At 46.9% G+C, this 24,608-nt stretch overlaps 6 protein-coding genes across 13 annotated transcripts; 1 reads left to right on the forward strand and 5 right to left on the reverse strand.

Moving 5' to 3' along the window:
* Positions 1–287: 287 nt before the first annotated feature.
* Positions 288–2,029, reverse strand: LOC106657142. The gene is made up of 5 exons (XM_014378487.2): positions 1,518–2,029; positions 1,314–1,443; positions 1,022–1,215; positions 646–960; positions 288–556 (listed from the first exon to the last, which is right to left on the reverse strand). Exons 1-5 carry the CDS (start codon positions 1,718–1,720, stop codon positions 445–447), a joined length of 954 nt encoding a protein of 317 aa, XP_014233973.1. The 5' UTR covers positions 1,721–2,029; the 3' UTR covers positions 288–444.
* An 87-nt stretch (positions 2,030–2,116) lies between these two features.
* LOC106657140 (G protein-activated inward rectifier potassium channel 3-like) lies at positions 2,117–9,956 on the reverse strand. Of its 3 annotated transcripts, none has more exons than XM_014378484.2 (3): positions 6,742–7,371; positions 5,086–6,197; positions 2,117–4,072 (listed from the first exon to the last, which is right to left on the reverse strand). In XM_014378484.2, exons 1-3 carry the CDS (start codon positions 6,858–6,860, stop codon positions 3,291–3,293), a joined length of 2,013 nt encoding a protein of 670 aa, XP_014233970.1. In that variant the 5' UTR covers positions 6,861–7,371; the 3' UTR covers positions 2,117–3,290. The 3 variants fall into 3 exon arrangements, with proteins under 3 accessions (XP_014233970.1, XP_014233968.1, XP_014233967.1); XM_014378482.2 differs by lacking the exon at positions 6,742–7,371 and adding an exon at positions 9,544–9,956 and having other exon boundaries at positions 2,122–4,072; positions 5,086–6,191; XM_014378481.2 differs by lacking the exon at positions 6,742–7,371 and adding an exon at positions 9,544–9,956 and having other exon boundaries at positions 2,122–4,072.
* Positions 6,112–18,690, reverse strand: LOC106657141 (inward rectifier potassium channel 2-like). Of its 6 annotated transcripts, XM_023462938.1 has the most exons (9): positions 17,907–17,954; positions 17,714–17,808; positions 16,417–16,771; positions 14,499–14,876; positions 13,224–13,912; positions 12,876–13,141; positions 12,592–12,809; positions 12,324–12,520; positions 6,115–6,197 (listed from the first exon to the last, which is right to left on the reverse strand). In XM_023462938.1, the coding sequence occupies exons 3-8, from the start codon at positions 16,665–16,667 to the stop codon at positions 12,358–12,360; spliced, it is 1,965 nt and encodes a 654-aa protein (XP_023318706.1). In that variant the 5' UTR covers positions 16,668–16,771; positions 17,714–17,808; positions 17,907–17,954; the 3' UTR covers positions 6,115–6,197; positions 12,324–12,357. The 6 variants fall into 6 exon arrangements, with proteins under 6 accessions (XP_014233972.1, XP_023318706.1, XP_023318707.1 ...); XM_023462939.1 differs by lacking the exons at positions 17,714–17,808; positions 17,907–17,954 and adding an exon at positions 18,368–18,690; XM_023462937.1 differs by having other exon boundaries at positions 17,714–17,960.
* Positions 18,691–19,332: 642 nt separating this feature from the next.
* On the reverse strand, positions 19,333–20,291 carry LOC106657056 (oxidoreductase-like domain-containing protein 1). The gene is made up of 3 exons (XM_014378317.1): positions 20,199–20,291; positions 20,070–20,117; positions 19,333–19,985 (listed from the first exon to the last, which is right to left on the reverse strand). The coding sequence occupies exon 3, from the start codon at positions 19,963–19,965 to the stop codon at positions 19,570–19,572; it is 396 nt and encodes a 131-aa protein (XP_014233803.1). The 5' UTR covers positions 19,966–19,985; positions 20,070–20,117; positions 20,199–20,291; the 3' UTR covers positions 19,333–19,569.
* Positions 20,292–20,658: 367 nt separating this feature from the next.
* Positions 20,659–21,532, forward strand: LOC106657053 (coiled-coil domain-containing protein 137). Its single transcript, XM_023463017.1, has 2 exons — positions 20,659–20,751; positions 20,857–21,532. The coding sequence occupies exons 1-2, from the start codon at positions 20,675–20,677 to the stop codon at positions 21,530–21,532; spliced, it is 753 nt and encodes a 250-aa protein (XP_023318785.1). The 5' UTR covers positions 20,659–20,674.
* A 257-nt stretch (positions 21,533–21,789) lies between these two features.
* On the reverse strand, positions 21,790–23,129 carry LOC106657054 (BLOC-1-related complex subunit 5). Its single transcript, XM_014378313.1, has one exon. The coding sequence runs from the start codon at positions 22,759–22,761 to the stop codon at positions 21,949–21,951; it is 813 nt and encodes a 270-aa protein (XP_014233799.1). The 5' UTR covers positions 22,762–23,129; the 3' UTR covers positions 21,790–21,948.
* Positions 23,130–24,608: the final 1,479 nt, after the last annotated feature.

A 24,608-nucleotide genomic window follows, 5' to 3' on the forward strand; every position in this document is an offset into this window, starting at 1 on the left:
GGCCATCATACTCACAGACATTTGTTGGTTAATCAATCTAGTTTACAAAAACGTAAATTAAATTTTTCTAAGACATCTGGTTCAAAATCTCTTTTTCAGACCTACCATATAGTTTCCTCATTTAGGAAGCAATACACTCGTTTATTAATGGAAATCTGTTCTGAAAATCAGCAAAATCCACTTCGATTCTAGCTTTTCTCCCACTAGAAGTCCAGCATCAAATTTTTAGTAGGTTATAGATTCTAATTTTTTGTGTTTCAATTGAATGAAGTTCGTCAGGCTTTATCTTCGACAAAATCGACAGTAAATGCAGTTTATTTCGTATGCGTTTTTACGGTCCCTTTTTGACCCTCATAATACGCGCACGCACACAAACGGACATTCGCCAATCAGTATTATTAACAAAACAAATTTACATTGCATATTCAACATCGTGCCTGTTATCTAAAGATCGGCTTCCACGTCGAACAGCGAGCAGATGCTCGGGCAGTTGGTGTAGTTCTCATTGGGCGCCGAGGCCGCTTGTAAAATTCGAACGCCGCTGCACCCGTTGGATCTGGAAAACGCGCGTTTACCTCGTTATAAAAAGAAACAGAAAGGATTCCAACAAAAAAAAAATGTAATACGAAGAAAGGTGACGATTACTCCGGACAGTAGTACTCGAGCGAGCGTTTGAGCAGACTGCGACGATCGAAGAATCCGCCGTCCCGGGCTATCTGATTCATGACGAGGCCGACGAAGGACTGGCAGGAGGCCGAGGACGCCTGCAGATCGCTGTCCAGCTGTATGCTGGCGTCGGGCTCGCAGTCGATCTTGTTGATCAGGTGATCGAGATTGTCGAGCTGCCAGGCGGCCGACGGTTCCAGCGATATACCCGGACTGTTCCAGATGATCTGGTACTTGGCAGCTAGCTCCAGCTGGTCTCTGGTCAATTGCCACACTCGTTTACGTAAACTGGATCTACACAAGTGACTCCAGTTATACTCCAGTATTTAAAATAAAAATTATCAAGTCCGCTTACCTTTTGAAAAAGTCCTCGATGCTCACGTTGACTATGCGCACGTTCGGTATCTTCTTGAGCTTCGACTGCATCTCGTCCTCGATATTTCTCGAAGGCACCATCGTCGTCAAGTGATCGAAAAACAGCTGGTAGTCGATCGTCGAGCTCAGACCGGGCCGCTCATCGTAGTTCTCCAGTAGGTTGGTCACGAAAATCTGCATTAAAAAGAAAACAAAAATCGAAACTTACGGGAGTAAATTTCATAAAAGTAGCAACATCACGTATAATCATTGCACTATTGAACTATGCTGACGTTGTGTCTAGGGTAACTCCGCGCCACGGTCTCGATGTGGCAGTAGTCGTCTCGGCTCCAGCTGCGGTTCTCGTGCTTGATGAAGTGCAGATTCGTGGGGGCGCCGAGATCGCAATTGCCTCCGGATACCCTGTCGTCATCGCACAGTTTGACATTTCGAATCGAACACGCGCGGCTTATATATTGAAAGGAAAATGAACGAACCGAGCGGCGTGACATGTCTGCGGGCCCAAAATACACAGCACCGTCAATCCGAAGACGATCAAGCTCAACACGGCACCGACGACGAGGCCTTGGAACAGCTTCGACGGCCATTCCCGCAGTGTACGAGATACACCTAAAAGCACGATTCGCCGTCTCGTTTCCGACTCGCATAGTATCGACTCCAGATCGTCCTCTCGCGTCATTATTCGCGCGCGTATACGCGGGTTATATATGTATGGTTCGCTCAAGACTAAGACAATTTTTGACTTCGCTTAAAGCACTCGTCAATAAAGGATAATTCCACTGCTGAGCAGGCTAATTATTTCTCCTCGTCGTCGTCGTCGTCGTGCTGACGGTTGCGATCATCGGCATTTTTTCGGCTTTGCAGGTTATCCTCGGCATCGTCGTCGTCGCCGTTGTTTTCATTGTGTCGAGCCGATTTTCTAGGTCAGATCGCCGTTTCGTAATTCGTGAGGTAAGCTTCCTCGACTCGACTCTCCGATGTCATTATAATTTACATTTCGAATACACACACGCAAATAATCACGCACATTTTGGTATCGCATACAGAAAATATATAACACAGACACATCTGTATGTTCTATTGATTGATGCATTTCGTTTATTTTGTCCAATGCCATTATTACAATATAATAATAATACGCGCGCGGGCGACTAAGTTGATCGCCAGCGATACAACTCGATCGTATATTATGTGTTTCTTCTCTTCTGGGCTTATCGAAAGCGCAAAAATATATATAATGTAATTCATAATTTATAATCTATAACATGCTTTTTAGGCTAAAAATCTATCGTTAATCTATCGGCTCTCGGTTATAACATATAATTTCGCAAATCCTTATAAGTAATCGGTTTAATATAGATATTTACACTGTTTTACTATTAACCGCCTTTCCGCTCGATTACACGCGCATCGACTGTATTTATCATAATCCAAACGCAGCTAATTTTAGCAAACTATGATGTTTTAAAATAAACGACGAATCGGTTGATTATCACTGTGAAAACATCGGTGCGGCTTGCGGTTCAATCGATAAAACCCCCCTTATACATGACTCGTTACATATATCTAGCGATCTTTTCGATATATATATTTAATGTTTTCTCTCTCTACCCGTGTATTATTATAATAATTATTGTATATATCTGGAAAAAAATGTACACGCGTACTGCATGTGTCGCATGCGACGAACGATTCGCCTTTGATGCTCACATACAAATAAAAAAAATACGCCTCTTTCGTTTCGTTCACTAACAACACACGACGCGATGATAATGTGAGCGATTCGTTGCATTGAGACTCGCATATAATACACATGCACTCACGTACATACACACTTGTTGCACATGCACTCGAGCCGCACGGATTGCAATTGGATTTCGATATAATAACCATGATAAAAAAAGCAAATGATTGACGGCGAAAACATATCACAAAGTGCCTTCCGATCGATTCACTTCTTTTATTTTTCTTTTCATCAAATCGCAAAACACGCGCGGCAGTCTTATTACCTAATGAACGCACTTGAACATCGCTTTTAATCTTATCGCGCACACGATTCGTTTCTTTCTCTCTCTCTCTCTCTCTTTCTTTCAATTCATTTTTGTCATAATAGTACATATTTTGTTGCAAAACGTTCCACATTGATTCGAGAGGGGCACAGATACACACGCACACACACACACGTTTGTGCCCTATATTGTGGCCTAGTGTTGCTGTTGCTTCGTTGCTTATCCATCAAGGCCGGAAGCTCAGACGTCGGTGAAGGCGGCCGACTGTAACGGCGGCAAGTCCAGTCGTAGATTGGGCTTCGGCCTCTTTTTCGCCACCGGTGTCGGCGGGTTCGTCGTCCGGGCTCCCTCGGACTCGGAAGAGCTGCTGCTTTCACTGCTGTCACTGCTGTCATCATCAGCAGCATTAGCAGCAGCAGCAGCTCTGGCAGCAGCGATTCGCGCCGGGTCCAGCTTTGAGACGACGTCCTTGAGCTGGGCGTGTCTGTAGCTACGTCGATGCCTCGTGGAGACGAGCAGCGGCGTCGAGGGTGTCGTCGTCGACTCGGCGCCGGTACTGTTGTTGTTGTTGTTGTTGTTGAGATGTTGCGGTTGTTCTCCGGCACCGCTGTTGTTATTGGGCACGGCCGTCGTCGAGGAGGAGGTAGTGCGACTCCTCGTGGGCAGCGTGGCGAAGCTGTTCGAGTAGGCCTGCTGTTGCTGCTGAATGCCCCCTGCCTGCAGATGCAGCGGCGACCGATGTTTGGGCAGGAAGTGACGCGAGCCGTCGAGCGACCGTAGCGACGAACTCCGCGTGGCTTGGAGAAAGTAACGCGCCATGCTGAACTGCAGTACCGGACTCTGAGGTACGGCCGTCGTCGCTGCGGTGATCGAGGAGGAATCCTCGCCGTCGGCCGGTCGATTGCTGCCGCATCCGTAGGGTGGTGGACCCGAGCCCTCCGAGTAGGCTCGCAGATACTGCCTGCTGTCGGAGAGATGACTCGGCGTGGTCGCAACCATGAGCTCCTCGTCCATGGGAAAACCTGCAAAAGGACCTCGAGAGTCTGTTGGCACTATGGTACGTGTTACTTCGAATCGATGTCAACTCAGAATGGAGAGAGAGATGCATAGAGCCTGCACCAAAAATGCCCAATGTAATCACACTCAAGGCAGAACAGAACACACACACCGGCCATTATGTAGTAGTTGGATTATATAATGAAAATCGAATCCACGATAGAGTTGAGTAGTATATATTAGGCCTCCGTAGGCGACTGATCGATGAGCGGAATGTCGATGCGTAGACCGTCGAGGGTCGTCGGCAACGCAGCAGCGGCACCACCTGTAGCACACAGACCAACACAGGACACGAAGCGTCAGCGAGTCATCTTCGTCTGCCGATCATCATCTTGGCCCAATCGACTAACCGGGCTCTACACGTGCGATGGTATAGGCAGTGATAGCAGGCGGCTGGCCGTGTTTTGTAGTGCATTTTTTCTAAAGCCAACTTATTTGGACTACGGAAGCGATAAAGCTTAAAGCAATGGAATTCTCATGATGGAGCTTTTAATTGTAAACTGTCATCGGGCGTAAATATTTTGATTTATATACTGACAGATACGAGCATCCAAAACTCAAAAATGAATTATTACAGCTATACAATCGATTAATTGCTTCTGATAATGATAAGCGATGATGGGTTGTCCGATATTCTTATAAATCCGCGCCGCGTTGATATATATTCCGACTTTTTATAATAAAAACCGGAAAAGCAAATTTTATTTATAAATGTTCTTTAACACACCGAACGTCGAGAAGACGACGGCGACACTTGCAATGTTATATTGTCAACTTTGCTTTATCATTTCTCGGCTCTCCGCGAGGTGATAAATGCGGCAGCAAAAATTTTTGTGCAGAGCACTCGTGACGATACGATGGGTTTAGCGTGCACACGGCAGATTTTCTGTACGACGTGCGTACGAGCGAACGAGGAAGCAATTCTCGAACAGCATCAGCGGTCACGTGACAAAAGCGAAAAAAATCGTATCGGGCGCACCTGGAGGAGTAGGCGAGTAGGGCGACATTTGACTTTGCTGCTGCTGCTGTTGTTGTTGTTGCTGCTGCTGTCTACGCAGCTCGTCCTGCAGCCTGTAGAACTCGGCCAATTCTCGGCCCGAGCATAGAGGCGTGTCCACTTGCTGAGTGGAGTCGAAGAGCGAGTAGTCGACCTCGTAGCCCTGGCGCTCCTTGCTGTAGCTCACCACGGGCTCGAAACGATGACCCCAGAGCAGCTCCTGGGGCAGATAGGAGCTTCGAGCCTGCGTGGTCTGACCGGTGGACTCGATCGTGCCCTCGAGTATGACGACGATCTCGAAGCGCTCGGCGAGCATGTCCTCGGCGGACCAGTTGTAGAGCGGCGAGTCCGCGTCGATCTTGTGCACCACGGAGCACGGCCAAATGAAGAACAGGGACGATTCGGCTTGGCCGTCGGCTCCGACTCTGAGCTCGTGTTGACTGTGGGCCAGTAGTTCGCCCTCTTTGCTCTGTCGGGAGCGTATCAGTTGGGCGCGAACCGTCGCCCCGATAATGTGGCTCTTGCGCATGTCGCCCACTCGGAACATGAGACACAGCAGACCGTCGCGTTGGCAGATGACGGCGTTGCGCGAGAACAGCAGCGTCTGGGTGCGCTGCTTGGGTCGCGACATCTTCGCGAACACTATGCCGACCATGAACGCCTGTATCATCACACCGCTGATGCTCTGTATGCACATGACGAATATGGCCTCGGGACACTCCTCGGTGGTGGCTCTACCACCGTAACCGATCGTGTGCTGCGTCTCGATGCTGAACAGGAAGCAGCTGGCGAACGAGTGAAGCTCGACGACACAAGGTCGCCAGTGCTCGTCGCGCAAGTGTCGCTCCTCGAAGTCGCCGTGAGTGAAGGCGATCAACCACCAGAGGCCGGCGAACACGAGCCACGAGAGCAAGAAACTGAGGGCAAAGCAGAGCAGGGTCCAGCGCCACTGCGAGTCCACGAGGGTCGTGAAGATGTCCTGGAGGTAGCGCAGGGAGCGCCGAGAGATGCGGCTCTGGAGGACGTTGCACTCGCCGCTCTTGAGGACGGCGCGACGACGAAGCTTGCGTGCCGGGCCCGGGCGAAATCTGCTCCTGCAACAGAGATACGCTTTAGAGTACGAGTTCAGGTAGGTACGATTTTTGCAAAAAACACGAGGCAAGTGTCGAGCGCGGAGCTTTTTTGTCGATTATCATACGTAAAATTGGGGACGAGCGTGAGTGAATTTCGTACAAACAACCGAGACGTCGTACAAATACTGATTGTCGTCGACGCTCTCTTTGTTTGCTTTGGCATTTTTGCAGATACGACGACGGCGCTACGACCAAGTACCTTGCCTGCGTGCAACGAGCGAGCGAAAATGATATATAGTCCGTGGCTCGAACGCGACAAAAACACTCGATGAAATTTAGACGCCACTGTCAAAAAAAAGAGAAAAAAATATGAAAAACAAAAGAGTCGAAAGATAAACACATCTGTCAAAGGATGTTGTTCCCCCCCAACGCCAGACACATCGTGTCACAGTGCGATTTAAGAAAGATATCGATGCGTATACCGATCACAATAACAATTAATTATAATAATATAATCTCTCCGGTGCTGTGTGTTCGTTGCGAGTGTGTGTGTGTGTGTGTGTACCTGCTGCGTGACGAAGGGCTCGGACTGTGCGGCGGCGGCGTAAGACCAGCGGGGAATCCGAGTAGCTGTTGACGCTCGACGGACAGCGAGATACCACCACCACCACCGCCATCGCTCATATCGACGTGAAAATACAGGATCACGAAAGATCGGTATTATGTATCGGTATAACGTTTAAGCTCTGCTTCTTTCCGATCGCTATATATATACAATCTCTCTCTCTATTTGTGGGTATATGCGCCGCCGAGGTTACGCGTCCGACTGCGGCGACGGCGCGCGAATAGTCGCGTATATATAATGTATATGAAAAAGGTGACAGGCTCGCGAGTGTAGAGCTGCTCGGCTGCGGCGGCACACGCGTCTTATCGCGGCAGAGAGACACACTGACACGATCGCGCGCGCGAGCTCGACTATGTATAAGGTAGTTGTATACTTTCCTCTGGATTCGCGCGCGACATTCAGCTCACGATGCGCTACTGCTGCTGCTACTGCTGCTGCGGGGCCACGTGCGCCGCCGAGCTATACGTGTATCATGTTTATACACTCGAGGAGCTCTCTGTTTTTCTCTCTCGTAAAAGGTAGTTAATTTCTGTGTAAACCATCGTCACGAGTGCCGCCGACTACTTGCGCATAACAGACGACGATATAACGCGATAACGACGTCTGTATGCTCGTCTTCTCGCGCTTCGACTCGACGATCTATGGATTGATACAGCTGGTCAACGCGCGCAACGTCGTAAATCGATTAAACAAATGGACTCGCTGCTAATTTATGATATTATGTATTACTCAAACTAAGCTCCCTTGTACTAAGCTTTTCTGCTGCTGCTGCTGCGGATGCCCGGGCGCGCGTATTTCCAAGCTCCGAGCGGAAGCTCTCGATTAGCTTCGATATATACACGCGCCTCGTCGGATTAATAACGATCTTGCAGCGGCTCACTACCTACATCCTCTCGCTCGCAGAAGCAGCTACGAGATGCGTGATGCATGAATCGCCTAAGTGTATCGGTGTGTGCGTACGTGCGACTATGTGTTGCGCCGTGTAATGATTTTGCGCGCGACAATATGTAGACCGATAATTGGTGCAATTATGAAAAAATCACACGTTAGCGCGCCCGAGCGATTTGCATGCCCGCACATAATATATACAAACTAATCACTCTGCTCTTTTTTTTACTCTCCTGCAGCAGCTGCTTATACGATGGCAATGTTGTTGTCGTCGTTTCGCGAACGTTCGTACTTGTGTGTCTGCAATGTGTGTAAGAGCGCGCTTGACAAAAGCCGAGGCAAGATGCGATCGTCTCTTATCGGTTTCTCGCAAAGATATAAAGAATTCCGTTACACTCTCGCATCATCGCAGGCTTTTTCGCTTTCCCCCTCTCTCTCTCTCTCTATCTCCCGCGCACCTCTGCAATCGAGTCTAGGTGCGAGAAAGAGAGATGATTTGTTATTATATCGGAAAATTGAATCTCGTGTGCATTCGTCGCGCGCGTGTGTGCAGTGTATATGTGTGTGTTCGTTAACGCGCTCTACCTGCTGCCGGGGTCTGAATCGAACGAACCAGCTGTCCCTGCGCTTGGCGCGCTTCGATTGCTGCAGTCGTCTTGGCTGCTGCGGCTGATCCGGCGGCCTCTTCCTGGCCAGTAGCACCGCGAACTTCTGCATGGCGAGGGACAATTGTCTGTTGGCGGCACCAGCTCGGCCCGGATTGCGGAAAAACGATCGACTGCAGCTCATGTCCGCGCGACGTTTGACAACTGTACGCGACGACGATCGGCAACGGCTCTCGATGAAACTTCGACGCGATGAGCTATGTATCGTTGTATCGAGCGCGTGTTGTATCGAGAGGAGAGATCGCGGCACTGAATTCGCTTAAAGCCCACCCGATGTGTGTGCGCGCGCGCGCGCTAAGAGATGGATCTACATGCTGCTGCTGCTGACACACGGAGATGTGCCGATCGTTGCCTCGGTATGTATGCACATGCCACTCTACACGCATGATCGCGTGTGTAGCGTTATAGCACGATCGAGAGGGGGACAGACAGAGCCGATAAGCGTCTCCAAAGAGTCCGAAGTGAGCAGCAGCGGCGCGAATCTTATAACGACGCCGAGAGGCGAGATTTGCTCTTTTGCAGCAGCAGCAGATGCACGCTGCCCCTTTTGTCCACCACTTAAAGCGAGCCGTGCAGCATATATAGGTCTGTAAGTCACGATCATCTGTGCATTCAAGCACCCACCCACGCGATCCGCGTCAATATCATCTCGTACAGAGGCAGGCAGACAAAACGAGAAGAAGAAAAAGAAGAGCGAGCTTCTGCTGCACACGTTTGAATGACTTAATTCTGACGTCGCGAATATAGCGAGAGCGAAATATACCTATCTATATATATAGTAGGAGAGGATAATAATGTTGCTAATGTCACTATTACATGTACGTATTACAAAGTGCCCGTGCTGCAGGCGATAAATCATCGGTCCCGTGCACGCCGCGCCGCGCGAATGTTACATGTGCGCGCACACGTATACGCGCGCATATATATAAACCTATCTAGCGAGCTCTCTCGCGTATTTATTCTATTATGTGTCGCTATAACGCGATTCATCGGCGGCGCGAAGCTCATCTTCGCGCTGACAATATTATTGTTTTTTTTTTTTTCATCTTCGTTGATAATGATCGATTTTATTTTTACGCGATTTTCTAGGAAACGAGCGCGCGGCGGAATTACATTACGTTACGTCGAGTCCAAAAGTTTACTCCATTGACAACGACTGCACGCGCTCCGCTGTGTATTTACACCTCACCTGCTCGAGTCTTGTCGGCCCAAGTTGGCGTTGAGGGCGCTGCTCTGGGTGCTGACGCGCAGCAGGGTAGCGGCGCTCTTGTCGCGAGCCAGCAGCAGCGGCGACTCGGGCCTGCTCTCGCCTTCACCGCCGCCACCGCCACCGATTCTTCCTCGAGAAGAAGGCTCGTCTTCGCTCGATAAACGAAACAACTTGGCCCTCGGGGATCGCTGCGGTTGCAGCTGCTCCACTTCCAAAGACATGGCTTGGCGCTCAGGGATCGTTGCTACCGTTGCTCGTCATTGCTTTGATTATACTGGTGTAGCGAAGGGACTGAAATCGGCTGCACTGCGCTTATACCGTACTATATGTAGCCGTTGCTACTGCGGGCGCGGCTCGTCAACGACTGTCGAGCCGACGATTTTCCGCGCGCTCGTAATCGCGTATACTAGCATAGCATAGCTCTCTTCGACGTACGTCGTCGTCGTCGTCGTCGTTCAGTCGGAGTGGGTACGGTCAATGTCACTGCGGGCGGAGATTCCCCGCAGCACACGCCGGTGAACCCGATACTCTCCTCCAACTATCTCGTTACCTCTATACACACACGCGAACACACCGCCGACGCTTTACAACTACTATAGTTTTCTCTCTTTTTATCTTATATATACTGTACCGAAGTCGAGAAGGAATACAATAATTGGCCGCACAAGCTCGAGCTTGAAAAATGCCACTCTACGTCCGACGTGCGAGATTTCCGGGTTATACACTTAGCTCTCCTAGACAGAGGAGGCTCGGCAAGATCGCTAGCTAGCTAGCTCGTGTACTTTAAAGATCGTGTGTCGGGCCGAAAACGCATCGACTGTGTACCGATAGGATTATTGGATCGTCGTTAACTCGATACGATAGATTAGTCTCGACTGTACTTTGAGCTCGTATTAATTAATAATCGGTATGCGGTGCGAAAGAAGTCACTGCTTGAGAATCAAAAAAAAGGGAACCGAAAATTTCCAGCTCCATATCGTAACAAACGCTATAAAATTTCGCAGTTAAACGTAGAGACTCCTCGTAGAGCACGAGCGTCATTACATCTAACAAGATCGAGCCGGATCGTCGCAGCAGCAGCGGCTCATCTCTCGAGGTAGTGGTATACTCGCTATTAATTAGCACTACTTAGAGACAAAACGGCCGAGACGCCTCTTTTCTACGTGTGCAGTATCAACTGCGCGTTGAACCTTGACCTCCTCATCTACACCATGTCCAGTGCCACATTAGCGTGTATTTAAACAGTTTACACCGAGCTAGCTATGCTATATGCTATATGCGCGCGTAATGTCGAGGCCGCGGAACTCGACCTATACCACCGATTTAGTCAGCGTTGTGTATACGTATATTATAAATGTACCTTTGTATGGACCCGTACCCCTCTGTAGCTCTGTAGCAAGCAGGACCTCGAGTCTAGACACCTCGTCAACGTCGCGCGTAATCGGAGGAGAAATATGTAATAATAATATATATAACACTGACCATACGCGGAAGAAGCGCATCGGTCAGCCGCGGCAGATTATATATATATATATAAGGGTCGTTGGTCTCTGATTGAGCGATCGACGTCTGCGCTGTCTCGGAATCCTATTATTGCCAACCGGTTTTTCCTTCGATCTCGACATATCGTACAATCGTACAATCGTTGTTATCCATTCGCGGGCGCGCTTCTGGACTTCTGGTCTTTACTATTATTATTTCTCATGCAATCGTTTTATACCTAGTTTTGTACGATACTTTCTCTTCCTGAATCCATGTAAGAGACGCTGCCGCGCTCGCTTACTAGTCGTGGCCCCGTATTTACCGTGTCGGAGATCGCGTCACGATATAGGATAAATCCGACACACTGTGATAATTTAATTCTCGAAAATCCGTTGTTTTTTTTCCTTGCACAAGAGCTGAACGAGCTTGATCGAATTAAAAGAGTAAAGCTTGATTTTGCTCGAGCAATGACGCTCGATCTCGCTGTGTATACATTGCACGATGTGCGATACGAATTAACGCGATATAGTAGCCGCGCGGAGCAGCTGCAGCAACAAGTGGCAGTCGAGTTACAGTGTCCCGCGCGATACTCTCTTCGCGAAATGTGTATAATCGAGAGGCAAAGAGAAGCTCGGACTGAAATTAAAGCACACACAGCACGCGCCCCTCGCTCGATAATTCGGACATAGTCGCGAAAACATCTGCTGCTGCTGCTGCTGCGATACAGCTCGCGAGATCTATGCTTACTCCGCCTTCGCGTTCGTAATCCATGCGCGCGCGGCATCCGCTCGCTACAACATGTCGCGGATCATTATTACAATACTTTGCTGCGGAGCAGCCGCAACTTGTCCAAGGTCGAGGGAGGCGCAATAATAGTTAGGTACTTGCACGCACTATATTACACACATGATATAAAATACCTGCGTGTGTAGTGTGCGTGCGTGCCTGCACTGGCGCACACGACGACTCTATAATCAATTTATCAATTTTGCGCGCGTCGCGTGCTGCTTCGTGCGCTTCGCTGAGCTAGCTGCTCTCTACAACTCGCACTGCAGCATTGCCATGCTCCGGATGCCACGCAGTTGCACGTTGTGCTTTTATCTGGAGCACGAGAACGCAACACGACGCAACTGTGTGTGTGTGTGTGTGTGTATGTGTGTGTGCAAGGACGGTCCTGGTGACGGTTTATAGTTGTTGCAGGTTCGAATGAAAATATAATATCGCAGCCTACTTTTCTACAGGATCAAACTGAATTTTCGAGATGTGGATTCACTCACAATCGAGAGCAGCTGTAATTTTGTTCTCCGGTTGTCAGACTATTTCACTGGGTCTGCTGCATTTGGCAGAATGATTGTCGACTTCTGGAGCTACCAGCTGGAAGCTCGTTGTTTTTTTCTTTTCGTGCGCGTTCGACGAATCCTCGGGCAAAGAACTGGAATGAGTTAACGTGCCGCGCATCACGGGTCTCTCTTCCCTAAAAAGCATCGAGTTATTATTCCAATAGAAGCACAGGCGTTTAGATAAACGTATTTGATTATGTTCTACCTCGTAGGACCAACTGTAGCGAGTACAGGGTTTTCAGGCATGCTGTCGATAGGAATTCTGACCATACCCGGGTCTTCAACGATTTGACCTGGTTCAAATAGAGGTGGGCATAATATCGTAGGTAGCTCGTCTCCTTCTTCGGAATGTTGTCGTTGAAGAGTTGGGACGATTCGCTGAACTGCCAATACTACTGGATCCTCTTCAGGCGCTTCTGTTGCCTAAAAACATCAACACGCGTTCAAACTTTGCCATTTTTAAAGTAAAAATATTTAGCAAGAAAGTACCTCATCGAGAGTATAAAAAGTAGCAAGCCTACTTCGGGTCAACGGGTCGACTTGGCTACCCCTGCGCGAATTGGGCTCGTCGGGCCCTGTCACCGTAACGGGAATCGGCGTGGGTGGCGTCGCACCGTGTTGATAATGCTGATGCTGCAAACGCATGTGCAGTCCGCCCACGGACGAGGCGCAGCTCGAGCCCGAGTTCGAGGCCGTGGACAGGGAGCTGCTCGAGTCGATGCGGTACTGCGCGAACGTCGCCGAGCTCGATCGTTCTATAATAAATATTAATAATTAATAATTTAACAACAAAATTTTAACCGATGTACCGATTGTCTCAAAAAGATGCAATATTACCTCCTTTGGCTCGGTGGAGAGCTCGCATGTGATCGAGCTCGGCCGCGGAACAGAGCGGCGTGTCCACCTCGTAGGTATTGTTGAAGAGCGTGTAGTCGACCTCGTACTCGCCGGTCTCCTTGCGAAAGGTGATGATGTGCTCGAAGCGATGACCCCACAAGATCTCCGACGGGAGATACGACGAGCGAGCCTGAGTCGTCATTCCCGTCGACTCGATCACACCCTCCAGCATCACGATGATCTCGAATCGTTCGCGCAGCATGTCGCTCGCCGACAGATGATACAGCGGCGAGCTCTGATCGATCTTGTGCACTATGGTCGTGGGCCAGATGAAGAATATCTTGTCCTCGTCGCCGTCGCCCCCTACCCTCAACTCGGTCTGGAAGAAGGGCAGCAGCTCGCCCTCGCGGGTCACCTTGCGCTTGATCATCTGGGCGCGAACGTGGGCCTCGATGATGTGGCTCTTGCGCATGTCGCCGACGCGAAACATCAGGCAGGCCTGGCCGTCGCGCTGACAGATGACGGCGTTGCGCGAGAACAGGAGGGTCTGGGTGCGTTTTTTGGGCCGGGACAGTTTGGCGAAGACGATGCCGACCATGAAGGCCTGGAGAATGACGCCGGTCATCGACTGGATGCACATGATGAATATGGCCTCGGGACATTCCTCGGTCGTGTGCTTCGAGCCGTAGCTAGAAAAGAAGAAAAACATCGAGGTAAATATTTTGATAACAATGCGACAGTCATTGCTGACGATATCGAATGTAGTTTCACTGGTAGAAATGCTCAACGTTAATAATAACCGACTGACCGTAAAATGGGTATTAATTGGCTTTTTAAAAATATAAAATGCATTTTAAATAAACCTAAAAAAGACAATTGAACTGTTTCAAAAAATGACGACCAGTTTTCAATCAATCACTTTGAATGCAATGATATCAATTTGAGCATTCGCCACTAGATGGCGAGTACCATTATGTGTAAATCTGCAAGTGGCAAAGTCAATATGATAGTATAACACCAAGTACAGTTTTAATACCAGTATTGACCATTGAGTTGTAATGCTACACGTTGTTTTGATGACTAAACGAGAATTCTCGCATATTACATATTTACATACTCTTTTCATATTTTTACACTGATAGATAGACAATACCAAATGTCCATCAAATATTTAAAAAAAAGGCACACTTTTGGTACCCGTTTCTAAGGGCCCCGTTCAAAGCGGGGGACATTTCCAGCCACGACCATCGAGGAACAAGAGTAAGAGCGACTCACCCGATGGTGTGCTGGGTCTCGACGCTGAACAGAAAGCAGCTGGTGAAGCCGTGAATGTCCTCGACGCAGGGCACGAAGTTAGTCGAGTTGTTAGCGCTGCCTTCATCTCCTGAGGCGGCGGCGGGCCTGGGCTCGAGGTCGCCGTGCGCGTAGACGACGAGCCACCAGACCAGGGCGAAGCCCAGCCAAGAGAGCAGAAACGTCATGGCGAAGACGAGCAGGGTCCAGCGCCACTGGGCGTCCACGAGGGTCGTGAATATGTCCTGGAGATAGCGACGCCGGCGCTTGGCCACGTTACCCTGGACGACGTTGCAGTCGCCGTGCTTGAAGACGACCCGCTTGCGGACGCGCCGCGAACTGAATCGCGTCTGTCGGTACCTGCAGTCGTGTGTAACGATAAATTCGGTGAATGAATTATACATTATATATGTGTGTCAGTTTTTTGACGGGGAAAAAGTTATAGCGCAGAGGTAGACCGCGTGGTGTCGGATCGTGGGTATATCGGCCGCGGGACGTTTGCCAGAACTTGATGAGAATCTCAACTCTCTCTCTCTCTCTCTCTATTTTTCGCGGGTCACGGACTTTTCTCGAGCGCATAGTTGCACAACATCCGAATGGCCGAGCACAGGTGTGAGCGCGGCAATAGAGAGACACATCGCTGCACTATACTATTGGTATTTTTGGAGAGCGACGCGCGCACAGCCCACGAGCGAATCCAGTTGTAAGCGGTTGAAATGCGTGTCACGTATACTCGTAGACTCTAGCGATGCTGCTGCATAATTTTGCAGCCGTTCGGGCGATAAAACGATCGGTGTATACCTTTGGAACTCGTCGCGCCAGGCAGCCTCGCTCGAGGTGGTGGTCTTGGCGACGAGCAGCGAGACCTGCGATATGGCCCGCCTGAGGCCACCGGCCAGTCCACCGGCCGAGAAAGTCAGCGCCTGATGATGCTGCTGCTGCTGCTGCTCGATCGCTGGTGGCGACGGTCGACGCGGTTGTTGTTCGGTCGTCGTCGTCGTCGTCAGCGACGACTCGGTGGCCGTCCTCTTCATCTCCGGCAGACTCGAGCTCATGGCGGCTCGTTACCGAGTCTCTCAGCCATGTCAGTCGTGGGTGGACGTGCGCGTCCGCGCGAGATGGCGTTGAAAGAATTTTCCCGAGGCGCGGAATCGCGCGCCAGACCTGGCGACGTGTGGACGAGAGAGCCGCCCGAGCGCAAGCTCGCGCGCAAACTGCAGAGCTGCGAGACTCGCTCGCTCTCGGTCGCGCTGCGTTATAATATAACGCAAGTCTTGTAAGATTCTCTCTATATGCGCTGCGTTGGAGCCACGCCAGCGATGCGAAAATTGAACGCGCGTACACACGCATACGCGTGCCAAGCAAGGCCGGTTCGTGTGTGAGATGCTTCTTACCTGCAGCTGTGGTTCTATGCTGCACTGCTCGAGGCTTGCACGATTATGAGCTTGTACATATACGAGATCAGCGCGAAGGAGAAGAGAAAGAGAAATAGAGAGAGAAGAGAGCAGGGATGGTTGATGTTAGATATTATTATGTACACAGATATGCAAGACTCTCGACGTCTACGTCACTTTGTCTAAAAATTTTGCCTCGACCGTATACGTGTTGCTATAATTGAGAGAGACGCGTGAGTCAGACGCGTGCAGATCGAAGAGTTCGACACGCGCTTCGCTATATATATCGAGCAAAAGCTCAACTATCATAGAGTATGTATCAGCTTAGCTTTATTATTATGTTATGCACTCGAGTGGAGCAGTGCGCTCGCCAGGTCCTTATCCGCTGCAGTCGCGATAATCTCTCGCGAACGAGTCATAAAGATAACAAACACAAGGACGATCTTTGGCGCATCTATCGCGTAAAAATACACACGTGCCGTTTGTGTATCGTAACCGTCTCTTACCTGTGTCCATTGTTGACGAGAACGGCCGACTCGCTTCTGAAGCTGATCCTGCTGTCGTCTCTCCTCGATCGAAGATTCCTGCCGCGGCTTATGAGCGGCTGAGATTTCGACTGTCCGAGCAGCACCGGAGCCGCGACGTTTCCCTGCTGCTGCTGCTGACGATGACGATGATGCTCCTCGTCCTCGTCGTCGTCCTCGTCGGCGCCGTAGCCGTGGCCGAGGCTGCTGGCTTGACTCCCGACTCGATCCATGAGCTCATGCTGCTAACCAGGTCCGCTACCGACTGGCCACCGCTACGACACTACGAATACACGCGTCGAGCTTGCTGCTTTCACTCCGACGTGTAGCTATATGGCTATAGTAGTCCACGAGCAAGAAGATATATCGACAGTCAGTTTCTTATATTCGTGTAATTCGAGCCTATGTAACATTGGCGCTATTACTATATAGGTCGCGTGCAATCTATTAAATTCGCGCGACACATTGAGAGTCGGGGCGCGCCAGACTCCACGTCACTTGCTGCACACGTGCAGAAGCTACTATTATTGTTGTTATTATTAATATTATAATTATTGCAACGGCGATCGAAATCTCTTAATAAACACGGCGGTTGAGCTTTTTCGAAGCTTTTTCCGCGAATGCGCGCGCGGCGGGCGAGAGAGACGTCGATCTCTCTCTCTCTCTCTATTTCGAGCGGGCCGCGCACTGGTGCGTATCTCGCGAGCGTGTCGTGTACACCTATAATATTATACTCTCTCTCTCGATCCACGCGCGCGCGAGCGATCGATAAGCTACTTTTATATATCCCTCGGAACCGGTACTCGCCGGTGATAATCACCCTCGACTGCCGATCGGTATTCAATAGAACCTTCCGCGTAAGAGATAGTAAATAATTGCTCGCTGCAGACGGACTCGTTTGATAATTATACGCACGCCCGACGATCACAGCTTTTATCATACATATATATATAGGCAAAGGATAGAGACAGCGAAAAAGCTGCAGGTGCAACGTGCACGTATTTCGATGACTCACTACTAGCTGCGAACGAGCGATGAGAAATTTCCATCTAATATATATACAAAAATGTTTGTTAATGCTTCGGGCATGTGTTTGAAAACTGTTGTCGATATACGACGCGATCGACGAGCTCGCATTCGTGTGCGTGCGGTATAAGCGCGCGAAAACAATGGATCATCGCGCTCGATCGACTGTATAATGTACTTAGCTCGGGCTATACTATATGTATACGATCAAAACGTTATTAACATTTGTTAAATTTAGTAATTGAATAATTACCATTAGCTGAGAGTACAAGAGCCAAGTCAACTGCACTCGCGGGTTAAGTCGTTAAATATAGTCAGCGCAATCACCGCAACACACGATGATCCGAACTCCGAAGTTCAAAACACAAGACGCACTATATAATATCTCGTTTGTACACAAAATTTAGTTACTTTTTACATATAATATATCTTTTCCAACTACCTACTTGTTTAGCAATGAGACCCTTTAACGTAGTTCTTGTACATTCGCAAGGATCACAGAGCGGGCCCACCAACCGTCAAGCCTATTCGAATTCGCAATCGGAGAAATTCAAAAAAACCGTTGCACACAGACGCGCGTTCGAACAACGCCTCACACCACTCATTTGTATGTATAATTCGCCCGCAGCACTACTAAATAGGAAGAAGTCGCTTTAGCTCGTATAAACGAAGCTGTAAACAATGCACCGAACGATTTGCAACTGCTGCGGCGGCTTCGCGCGCCTACAACAACGAGCAGCAGCAGCAGCAGCAGCAACGCGAGCCGGCCTTGTAGACGCTACTGCTGGTCCGCGGCGGCGGTAGAAACATTTTTTTCGCGTTATGCAACTCGCATTATATTATTATTGCGTTGAAGCACCCACTATATAGCAGCACATGCACACACGTCATATATTTTATCGTTCACCTGTTGATGGATTACGATGAACAGATATCTGCCTGCAGCCGCCGGATCGAGCAGCGCACATGAGTGCATCCTGCCTCGTGCTGCAGTTCGTGTTGTATACCACCAAGGCCAGAAACGCGCGGCAAGAGTATGAGGTATATCAGAACTCGCTGCTAGAAGACACGCTTGCCATTCCTTACCGACAACCTCCGCCAAACTGATCGACTGCTCATCGTGTACTACGTGCCGAATCTCCGACTCTCAACGCTCGCAGGTACCCAATCGTTCTCTTATTCGATTTACAGTCTGCTATTTTTTTTTTTTTTCAAACACCTGCACGCGTGTATCAGATATCTTATTGCTATTCCATTGTACTTATATCGTAAGCTGCTGCAGTGCGGCTGACTCGACGCATTTATCGTTACGATACTTGTATTTTTCGTCGTCGTCGTCGTCGTCGTCGCTGTGTTTATATGTTCATAACGGCAAGTCGTGTACATGTATATCGTGCAAACGTACTTTTAAAAATAACTATCACTCTGACCCCCTTTTTTTTCGCACACATCAACAACGTCGAGTCTGATAGTCGTGCACACATGTCTTGAGCTTTATGTGCGTGTATATTAAAGAGCTGCTTTAAGAGTCCCCCGACCACGACGACTTACTCTTCCGCCCGGCTCGCAAACCTCGAGAAGCTAATCGAAGCTCTCTCTTTCGCTCATTTCTTTCTTCTTCTTCTTCTTTTTTTTTTTCGACCGAGTGACTTAAACGTTTGCTCCGTACTTTAACATGCATAATAATACAACGAGCAACACACGTAATGCGATAAGGCTTAACTGCTACGTTCGAGATAAAAAAAGACTCACTGCGCCATGGCTAAGCTGTTTCATACAATTATTTACATGTTGATTCAAGATTCGAAGCTATGAATATAACATTGGCAATGTTTGGAATAAATTACATCAGACTCATTTTATTTTATGATTTTTATTTGGCATCGTATGCTTTTTCTTTGCAACAGAACAACTATTTACATATTTTAAAATATTTACATTTTTACAAGTAAAACATATCTATTTCTTGTTAGCACCGTAGTCCATAGACTGCAGCTAAAATTTTTCAAAACCAGTAAAAAGTCATCAATACTGTGTTTTGACAAGTGATACTGGTTTAACAATTGATTAAAAATCTTTCCTAGTTTTCTTAATTCTTCTACGTCTGACTCATTCAATGATTTTTCTGACTCTTAATTCCATTGACAGAAACGCTCTCATGTTAGGGTCTTGAACTTTTTCCATCAATACTTTCTGAACATGACCAGGACTGTTTTTCATAAAAATACTGAGTTTTTCTGCATAATCTATCCACACGCAATTAGCACATCCAGACATACAACAGTTGGTAGGTTCTTCAAGATCTTCCAATCTCAATGGTATCTGTGGAGTTGGACTGTACATTGGTCTTTTTCTTTTTTTCTTTTTCTTTTCTAAATCTGGTGAAGGTTCAACTTTTGACTTTGGAGTTTCATCGTCGCTAAACATCCTACACCAGTTGAATGTTGGATTTAGCTGTCTGGAACTTCTCAGCGAGAGTGGTCCCAATTTATTTAATTTATTCATGCTTGGTTTCTGAATAATTTCTGTAATAATCATAGACTTAATTATAATTTATATCCATTTTATAATTTTTTTTCTTGCATATTTATTTTATTTTGTTCACTAACCTCATGAATGTAACATTAATTAATGGATTATATCTATTTTCATTTCAGCTGAAAAAGATGTTTATTTACATAAGATATTCGTTCACTTTGTCAATGAAAAACAAGAAAATAGATAAATGTTGCAAGTACCATAACAGCTGACAGCTTACTGACACTCGACGGAACATTTCCTTCTGCTAGATAGTTGACGGTCGATTACGAGGGTTGTCGTCGTCACGGAACGTCCACAGCAACAATGCATCGCAATAACATCATGACAGTTCGGAAGATGTTTTCTTACAGACAAGACCGCCTATGGTTCCCGAGTAATCGCCTTCAATTTTCCGTTTTATTTTTCATTTTTTAGTTTCGGTATTTTATCGGTTGATCAATTCCTTTTCTTTTCACCGTTCGTCCCGCGTCTTCGGTTATAGTTTTGGTCAAAATTCGATTCCCACTCCACCCGTTCCGAGCGGCAAGAGTAGTTGTGTTGTTTTGTCGTCTGTTCTCTTGTGTGTGTAGCGGAGAATTGGAAAAGAAAAATAATCACACGTGCAGTGCAGTATCGTTCGTGAAGTTGTAACGCGCGGATGCTAATGATATTGCTTCGGTGATATTGAACAGAAATGGGCCGTAAGATTCCTGGTAAAAAACACAGAGGAGTAAAGGATCCGGAAAAACAGCAAGCCAAACGTCTAGCTGCGTAAGTAACCACAAAAAAATCAATAACTATGCACTTCAACTTTTTGAGGTTATGTCACTATGTAAACACCATGATATAATTCATACTTTTTTATACCTTTTGCAGAGTTGAATCAGTGATCAATGCTCCTCCAAAAAATATTGACCATCAAGATATTCCAAAAAGCTTGGAACGCGTGATTAAATTAAAAAATGCAGTCAAAGATGGTAACATAGGAAAGAAACAGAAGAAGAAGAAAACAAAGAGTGCCAAAAAACTCATTCAACTTGGCGCTGAACAAATAAATTACAAATTACCTGCTCCCAAGGCAAGACCAGAAAAAGTTGTTCCATTATTTAATCAAAAACCTGGTGAAAATAAATATAAATTTTGGGATAGAGTGAATCAAGAAACACAGGCATTCATTAAAGAGACTGAATTTGAACTCAAGTATAATATTGAAGTTAAGCGTAATGCAGCTACCGGTGAATTGGAAGGTCTCCGGATGAAATCAAAGGAAGAGTTAGATCAAATAGCAATAGAAAAATTACAAGAAAAACATTCAAATATCAAAAGGAAAAAGAAAAAAGACAAAGACGGAGAAGTTAAAGTTAAATTGAGCAGTGGTCAGAAAAGGAAACAAAGGCTTCTGGAGAAAAAAAATAAAAAACTAGAAGATAATGCTGATGATTTCCAGAAATATGAAGACAAAGTTGAATTTGGTGAAGTAGCTATGGCACCGCCAAAATTAAGTCTTCCAAGAAAAGCAATAAAAACCAATAACAAGGTATGTGAATATTAACAATGATTTACTACATGTTAAGAAAAAAAAAAGATATGATTAATTTCAATATATACTTTTTACAGGGAAAAAATTTGTTGTTAAATAAAATATTTGAAGAGAAGAGTTCCAGTAAAAAAGAAAATGTTCAAATTGATAAGTCGGGTAAAAGAAAAAATCTGCCAATTGGCGAGAGGAGAAATTTGGAAAGAGAGCAGAGCAATGCTATAGAAGCATACAGAAGATTGAAGGCACAAAAATCAGCAAATGCTTGAATATCGATTTAAGGTTAAGACTGTTTTATATATTAATATAGTTTTTTTTACATATTATTGTATTAAAGTTGACACGAAACCAAACATACACGAAACATTATTTTTTTTCCATAGATAGACACAATTTAAAATTATTCAACTTATTATAAATAGTATAAACTATTATCCTGTTGTCCATACGAAAGGCTCTAATCTTTCCTCTATCGGCAGTACATTGTTAAGAGTTTCCAAACTTTCCAGAGTTTGGTTCAATAACATATGACACTTTGTAAGCTGCCTACTGAGGTCGTGCACCCTACCCAGCTGCTCTGCAAATTTTGCAAACTTTTTCTGTCTCTCCGTCGCTAGAGACATAATTCGATTAAAATCATTGTCGAGATTGACGCATAAGGCATTCTGCTCCATTGCAATCGTTTGGGCTGTATTATTGAGATGATGTTGATACCTTGCGCAAAGATTGAACAGACCTAATGGATCCAATCGTTCTAAAACTTCTGGATCACGCACTCTGGGTGGTAAATTAACAGTACCCCTCATGATAGGTAGAAACATAGGAATGCTTTTGAGTTTCAAGAGATCCGCATCTTTATCAGCTGTAGGATCTGACGCAGCAGCTTTTACCACCACAATATTGTGAGCTTTTCCAGAGGTAATCTTTTTGGAGCCGATCTCTATGCTGGACTTTCTTCTGGCAGCATCTTGAGATCCCAGGCTCTTGCCTCTGTAAAGCTGCGACTGTTTATTGGTCATCTTTGGTGAATCGCCTATGGGCCTATTCACCGTGTAAGATATGTAGGGTAAATCGGAGTCGGAGCAGACGCTCGGACCCGGACTGGCGCACCTCGGTGGGTCGGTGTCGTCGTCGGGTATGGCCTCGCGATTCGGTACGCTCTTCCCACGTCTCAGTCCGGGTGTGCCCTTGGTGCCGGCCAAGTTCTGGCCGTCGAGGGCGTGCGAGCTTTGCTCCGAACCCATTGTGCGTGTTTTTTGTTGTTGTTTGTTTGTAAAACTGCCTACTGCACTCACTCACTTTCTCATCGACGACTCATATTTTTCTTGACCTCTTCTATATACGCTTGACTTTTCTCCTTTGAACCAGCAAAGTATGAATCGATAACAGCACGGCAAACGGTGTCAAGAAACTAGACTGCACTCGCGGTTGTGATTCGAGACTCGTCTCGAAATTGCAATACCACTTTAATTATGAGATATAGAAAGGCCAATCACCTGTCACACTCTGCTGAATATCATCATCAGCAGCAGCAACAGCAGTCGACTGAAATTAGACAGCTATCAAGCCCTGTAACAAAGTTTGAGGTTTGCTCTGCGCGAACGTAAACACAAACATACCTCGGATCTGCGCCGGCTGTGTGTGTAAGCGTATAAAGCGAGACGATGATGATGAAAAAAATTGACAGGCCGAACTACTACGGCAAGTGCTGCCGCGCTTGGGCTTGATCACGAACTAAATTTAAATTGCCTAGGATATGCACACACAAACTCTCGCGTGTTATGTGTGTTTATCGTATGATTAGCGCGTGTGTATTGTACATCCGAACACGCGCGCTTATTACTTTGACGTTTGCGGATCAGTTTAGAAGCCTCCGGGGCGGCTGTGTAATGTATAATAGAGGACGAGTCAAAGTTAAGAGACTCTCGAGACGATAATAAACGCGTATTGTACAAACAGAGAAGCGAAAACGTAATGATAATTCTGCTGTGGCAGGAGGAGGAAGAGAAGTAGGAGGCAAATGAGAGGATTAACGAACGCGTACAATCCGAACGCGCGAGTTTGCCTAAGAAATGCTCCTCGCTGCCAGGAAATGTCGATACGCGGCGATAAACACGCGAGGCTCGTTCGCTGCATCCTATATATGATCGTGTGCCTTTGTGCACACAATAGAGAGACGCAGAACGAGCGCGGATTAATCAGTCGATTGCTTATACATACGTATAGCCCCGAAGGTGGGACAGAGCTCCTTGCGTCATTGCTCCTGCCGAACTGCTTTATACGTATAAGTGTTGAAGTTCTCTGTGTGCAGAAGCAGCGAACGAGCGAAGACGCACCACAGCTGCATGTGTACAGGCACATAATATATATTATAAATGCAATATGTGTGTATATACTTGCTATAATGCACGACGTTGCTGCGAGGCGGGGGTGGGCTATTTCCGGTCGATGGGTAAATCGCTAAAGGAAACGATACATGTACACGGACGATTAAAACACGCCGCGCGATCCTCGACCAAATTACGAGAGAAAAAATATTTTCTCGTCGTACGAACGAAGTTTTGTGGATACGGGGAAAAATATCAATTTTCCTTTTGCGAAAAATCGTTACTGATTTTAAGATAATAAATTTTTCTTCGTGCGCATTAGAGTGAATAAAATTCTTCGTAATCATTATTATATCCTCATCGGATGAGAATACACTTTACAATCGTCTTTATATTGGACGTCATAAATCAAATCTTAACTATGGAAGATTAGAAATTCAAATTGTATAATTTGAGTCAATGGCAATATCTTATTCAAAGTTATTTATAAAACTTGAATACACCGATTGATTAGCGTCGTATATCAAGAATCGATGGACGATCGTCTAATACCTAATAAAATAAACGTTCCTATGGTATATTACGATAGGTTCACAAGTTGTTTAGTTAACGGGTGTCTACCCTAAATCACTCGCATAATCGAAGACGATTAGCTGAAAAAAAATATCGCTATCGTCGAGTATCCCCCCTTTTTCCGCGTGTATAATAGCAATCGAAATGCGCAGCGTACACTACTCGCGGAGAAATCAAACTTATGCATCGCG

Source organism: Trichogramma pretiosum, unplaced genomic scaffold, assembly GCF_000599845.2.
Source record: "Trichogramma pretiosum strain Unisexual culture from Peru unplaced genomic scaffold, Tpre_2.0 scaffold14, whole genome shotgun sequence".
In the NCBI taxonomy this organism is placed as follows: domain Eukaryota; kingdom Metazoa; phylum Arthropoda; class Insecta; order Hymenoptera; family Trichogrammatidae; genus Trichogramma; species Trichogramma pretiosum.

Excerpts from the sequence above, each read along its gene's own strand:
- LOC106657142 (XM_014378487.2), bottom strand. The coding sequence starts at position 1,720 with ATGACGCGAGAGGACGATCTGGAGTCGATACTATGCGAGTCGGAAACG. Across the intron at positions 1,444-1,517 it reads CAGACATGTCACGCCGCTCG|GGTATCCGGAGGCAATTGCG; the intron begins GTTCGTTCATTT and ends CGATGACGACAG. Across the intron at positions 557-645 it reads CTCGAGTACTACTGTCCGGA|ATCCAACGGGTGCAGCGGCG; the intron begins GTAATCGTCACC and ends CGCGTTTTCCAG.
- LOC106657140 (XM_014378481.2), bottom strand. The coding sequence starts at position 9,785 with ATGTCTTTGGAAGTGGAGCAGCTGCAACCGCAGCGATCCCCGAGGGCC. Across the intron at positions 6,198-9,543 it reads GGCCGACAAGACTCGAGCAG|GAGCAGATTTCGCCCGGGCC; the intron begins GTGAGGTGTAAA and ends TCTCTGTTGCAG. Across the intron at positions 4,073-5,085 it reads CTACTCGCCTACTCCTCCAG|GTTTTCCCATGGACGAGGAG; the intron begins GTGCGCCCGATA and ends GTCCTTTTGCAG.
- LOC106657141 (XM_014378486.2), bottom strand. The coding sequence starts at position 15,571 with ATGAGCTCGAGTCTGCCGGAGATGAAGAGGACGGCCACCGAGTCGTCG. Across the intron at positions 13,142-13,223 it reads TCTCCACCGAGCCAAAGGAG|AACGATCGAGCTCGGCGACG; the intron begins GTAATATTGCAT and ends TATTTATTATAG. Across the intron at positions 12,521-12,591 it reads GCTACAGTTGGTCCTACGAG|GGAAGAGAGACCCGTGATGC; the intron begins GTAGAACATAAT and ends GATGCTTTTTAG.
- LOC106657056 (XM_014378317.1), bottom strand. The coding sequence starts at position 19,965 with ATGAATAAATTAAATAAATTGGGACCACTCTCGCTGAGAAGTTCCAGA.
- LOC106657053 (XM_023463017.1), top strand. The coding sequence starts at position 20,675 with ATGGGCCGTAAGATTCCTGGTAAAAAACACAGAGGAGTAAAGGATCCG. Across the intron at positions 20,752-20,856 it reads CAAGCCAAACGTCTAGCTGC|AGTTGAATCAGTGATCAATG; the intron begins GTAAGTAACCAC and ends TACCTTTTGCAG.
- LOC106657054 (XM_014378313.1), bottom strand. The coding sequence starts at position 22,761 with ATGGGTTCGGAGCAAAGCTCGCACGCCCTCGACGGCCAGAACTTGGCC.